General features: G+C 38.7%; 1 protein-coding gene across 1 annotated transcript; it reads left to right on the forward strand.

Moving 5' to 3' along the window:
- Window positions 1–413: 413 nt before the first annotated feature.
- LOC128226357 (probable serine/threonine-protein kinase clkA) lies at window positions 414–2,065 on the forward strand. The gene is made up of 2 exons (XM_052936236.1): window positions 414–1,021; window positions 1,462–2,065. The coding sequence occupies exons 1-2, from the start codon at window positions 414–416 to the stop codon at window positions 2,063–2,065; spliced, it is 1,212 nt and encodes a 403-aa protein (XP_052792196.1).
- The last annotated feature ends 3,069 nt before the right edge of the window (window positions 2,066–5,134 follow it).

Below are 5,134 nucleotides of genomic sequence, written 5' to 3' on the forward strand. Positions count from 1 at the left end.
TCTGGTAACGATCTAACTGGACTAATATAGTTTGATTTATTTCATATTTAAATGCATTAATTACAGAATGCACGCGTTCATATTGGGTTTTCAAAAGTTCTTGGTGATAATCAGGTTCCATTAACGTATTGGGTGATAATGAAGTTACATAAGTTAATACAGCTCTTAAGCTTCTTGTCATGAATTCTAAATTTAATAAGGGAATGCAGTCTCGCTGCAGAGGGAACTTGCTGCTGTATAATCACTATATGCGGGTTTTATGTTTTGTTTATTTGCTCTTACAGTTATGGTATGTTCGATCCCATATCTTAACATTTAAAGGTTAAAAAATTAAAAGTACACAGTCTTCAAGGTGTAAGAAACATACGTTCCAATGATAAAAATACAATCTTAACTACAGTGACAAGCCATGGATGGGACATAACAGTAGTCACCAGAACAGAGGCAACTCATACAGAGGTAACAAGTACAGATATATCAAATACAAAGGTAACAAATACAGTAGTGACAAATACAGTGGTAACAAATACAGTAGTGACAAATACAGAGGTAACAAATACAGTGGTGACAAATACAGTAGTGACAAATACAGAGGTAACAAATACAGTAGTGACAAATACAGTAGTGACAAATACAGAGGTAACAAATACAGTAGTGACAAATACAGAGGTAACAAATACAGTAGTGACAAATACAGAGGTAACAAAAACAGTGGTAACAAATACAGTAGTGACAAATACAGAGGTAACAAATACAGTGGTAACAAATACAGTAGTGACAAATACAGAGGTAACAAATACAGTAGTGACAAATACAGAGGTAACAAAAACAGTGGTAACAAATACAGTGGTAACAAATACAGTAGTGACAAATACAGAGGTAACAAATACAGTAGTGACAAATACAGAGGTAACAAATACAGTAGTGACAAATACAGAGGTAACAAATACAGTGGTAACAAATACAGTGGTTACAAATACAGTGGTAACAAATACAGTAGTGACAAATACAGAGGTAACAAGTACAGTAGTGACAAATACAGAGGTAACAAAACAGTGGTAACAAATACAGTGGTAACAAATACAGAGGTAACAAATACAGTGGTAACAAATACAGTAGTGACAAATACAGTGGTAACAAAAACAGTGGTAACAAATACAGTGGTAACAAATACAGAGGTAACAAATACAGTGGTAACAAATACAGTGGTAACAAATACAGTAGTGACAAATACAGAGGTAACAAATACAGTAGTGACAAATACAGAGGTAACAAATACAGTAGTGACAAATACAGAGGTAACAAAAAACAGTGGTAACAAATACAGTGGTAACAAATACAGTGGTTACAAATACAGTGGTAACAAATACAGTAGTGACAAATACAGAGGTAACAAATACAGTAGTGACAAATACAGAGGTAACAAAACAGTGGTAACAAATACAGTGGTAACAAATACAGAGGTAACAAATACAGTGGTAACAAATACAGTGGTAACAAGTACAGTAGTGACAAATACAGAGGTAACAAGTACAGTAGTGACAAATACAGAGGTAACAAATACAGTGGTGACAAATACAGAGGTAACAAATACAGTGGTAACAAATACAGTGGTTACAAATACAGTGGTGACAAATACAGAGGTAACAAATACAGTGGTAACAAATACAGTGGTAACAAATACAGTGGTAACAAATACAGTGGTAACAAATACAGTAGTGACAAATACAGTAGTGACAAATACAGAGGTAACAAATACAGTAGTGACAAATACAGAGGTAACAAATACAGTAGTGACAAATACAGAGGTAACAAATACAGTGGTAACAAATACAGTGGTAACAAATACAGTGGTTACAAATACAGTGGTAACAAATACAGTGGTAACAAATACAGTGGTTACAAATACAGTGGTAACAAATACAGTGGTTACAAATACAGTGGTGACAAATACAGTAGTGACAAATACAGAGGTAACAAATACAGTGGTAACAAATACAGTGGTAACAAATACAGTGGTAACAAATACAGTGGTTACAAATACAACTGTTTCAAATTCTTGTAGTTTTTGTAAAATTAAATGTTTACCATGCAATATTTCTTCGTTTCAATGTTCATTTAATACTGCTAAAATTAAATACTTGTAAAAATTAAAACGTTTATTTTAAATTTAAAATTGAAACTTATATAGAGATTCATTCTTTTGAATCTAGAATCAACAATAATATCGTCGTTATCGTCTTCCGATTGCACAATTTGGTTTTGTTTTCTCTCAGAGGTCTGTTGTTTGTTTTGAGGAGAACCATAAAGACGGTAGTTGACATCTGATTCCTAAATCAAAATATTGATTAACGCTGTTGATCGTCTGAAGATATCCCCAATTTCTACCAAGAAGATGGGATGGGATCTGAACAGGCATTCAAGTGCCATTGAGCATACTTACCACGGCAGATTTAATATGTGTGTTCAGGACACCTCGTCTTTCTTCCCAATAAACTTCCTTTCAAACCGAATTTCTGAGCTGTATTTGGATATTTTCTAAAAAAAAGCCGAACATCATTCATAGAAACGGCAGAAATCGATGGTTTTAAGCCAAAACTCTTTAAAATGGTACCCCTTTATAAATTATACATGTGATATTTACCAGTTTATATGATATTTATACAGGAATTAAAACACATTAGAGTGAGACTTTCAAATGCAGGTTACGTTCGAGAGTGTGCGTAAAACCGCGAATGACCTTTGTCAACAACTTGATAGCACCTTTCCAAGACCAATACATTTCCAGAGGTTTCAATCAGTTCTGATTGAAAATAATGACAACTGTGATAGCGGGACAGAAGAAATGAGCCTCAGAACTATAAATATCTCGACCAAGATCATGCATTAAGCCAGCAATTACGCCATCTGGGTTCAAGGCGTTTATTGACATGATATAATTTTATTACATTCACGGCTCTATTCACTAATGAAAACTTCTAGGATTGAAATAGTCTAGCCGGGAAATAAATCACAAGAGGCGAGACCTCGCATTTGTAACAATGTATTTCTGCTACATAGAGCAACGACCTAAAGCTGTTTACGTAATCATGAGAGCTGTAGTTTATCTTCATGAATCACTGTCCCGACAGTGCTTTACAATTCGAACAGATCATTCAATTGGCGGCCCTTCCTTGGACAGCTTCACAAGTCGGACAGATTATTCATGCAGCCTGCCTGGGAATTTGGATACCAGTCTTCATTCCCCAAACCCTCAGGAGAGAAGAAATACGGGGTCAACTCGAAACATTTCTCCTATTTCAATAGTAGGTACAATCATCAACATTGATCGCACATTTATGCAGTTAGTCTTCCTGCTTATCGTAATGTATTAGCAAAACTATGGCAAATACAGAACGAACGCCTTTTTAGAGAATCAAATACTTTAATAACCCAACAGACCCTCACGTTTGCATTGCACGAGACTGTTTGCGTATGTGTCCGTGTGCATCTGTATTTATTGGCATATATACTCACTTGTTACGCTAAAATTAAATGGTAGATTAACATATAAACAAGTAACACTCACTAGCGTTAAAGCAAGGATTACACAGTGAGGCAACGTCAATGGTTTAAACCGTTCAACCAAAACCTCCAACGTATTAATTGATAAGTTCTGACAAATGTAACTATGTTGACACCACAGGAATCAGCTTTCTAGCAAACATCAATCATGTTCATATAGAACCAAAACTACAAAACACACCAAGGGAGATGCACCACCCCACGGTACAAACAAGCGAGGTGCACGTACCATCGGCAGAAACAAGTCAGGTGCACGTAACCTACGGTAAAAACAAGCATGATGCACGTACCAACGATACAAACAAGCGTTGTGCACGTACCACACGATACAAACAAACGAGGTGCACGTACTCTACGGTACAAACAAGCGGGGTTCACGTACCCTGCGGTACAAACAAGCGAGGTGCACATACCCTACGGTTAAAACAAGCGAGGTGAACGTACCCTACGGTATAAACAAGCGAGGTGCACGTAACCTACGGTACAAACCAGCGACGTACACGTACTCTACGGTACAAACAAGCATGATGCACATACCCTCGGTACAAACAAGCGAGGTGCACGTGCCCTACGGTACAAACAAGCATGATGCACCCACCCTCGGTACAAACAAGCGAGGTGCACGTAACCTACGGTACAAACAGGCGAGGTACACGTAAATACGGTACATGTAAGCGAGATGTACGTATCCTACAGTACAAACAAGCATGGAACACACACACCCTACGGTACAAACAAGCGAGATGCACTTACCCTACAGTACAAACAAGCGAGATGCACGTACACAACGGTACAAACAAGCGAGGTGCACGTACCCTACAGTACAAACAAGCGTTATGCACAAACTTCACGGTACAAACAAGACAGGTGAACGTACCCTACGGTAAAACAAGCGAGGTGCACGTACTCTATGGTACAAACAAACGAGGTGCACGTACCCTACGGTACAAACAAGCATGATGCACGTACCCTCGGTACAAAAAAGCGAAGTACACGTACCCTTCGGCACAAACAAGCGAGACACACGTACCCTACGGTACAAACAAGTATGATGCACGTACCCTTGGTACAAACAAGCGAAGTGCACGTACCCTACGGTACAAACAAGCGAGATGCACTTACCCTACAGTACAAACAAGCGAGGTGCACGTACACAACGGTACAAACAAGCGAGGTGCACGTAACCTACCGTACAAACAAGCGATATGCACATTCTTCACGGTACGAACAAGACAGGTGAACGTATCCTACGGTACAAACAAGCGAGATGCACTTACCCCACAGTACAAACAAGCAAGTTGCACGTTCCCAACGGTACAAACAAGCGAGGTGCACGTACCCAACGGTAAAACAAGCGAGGAGGACGTACCCCACGGTACAAACAAGCGAGGTGCACGTAGCCTACGGTACAAAAAAGCGATAGGCACATAGCCTACGGTACAAAAAAGTGAGGTACACGTACCCTACGGTACAAACAAGCCATATGCACATACTTCACGGTACTAACAAGCCAGGTGAACGTACCCTACGGTACAAACAAGCGAGGTGCATGTACCTTACGGTACAAACA

Source organism: Mya arenaria, chromosome 3 (genome assembly GCF_026914265.1).
Source record: "Mya arenaria isolate MELC-2E11 chromosome 3, ASM2691426v1".
Taxonomy (NCBI): Eukaryota; Metazoa; Mollusca; class Bivalvia; order Myida; family Myidae; genus Mya; species Mya arenaria.

Coding starts and splice junctions, on each gene's coding strand:
- LOC128226357 (XM_052936236.1), top strand. CDS start 414: ATGGGACATAACAGTAGTCACCAGAACAGAGGCAACTCATACAGAGGT. Junction 1,022..1,461: donor GACAAATACAGAGGTAACAA/GTACAGTAGTGA, acceptor TAACAAATACAG/AGGTAACAAATACAGTGGTA.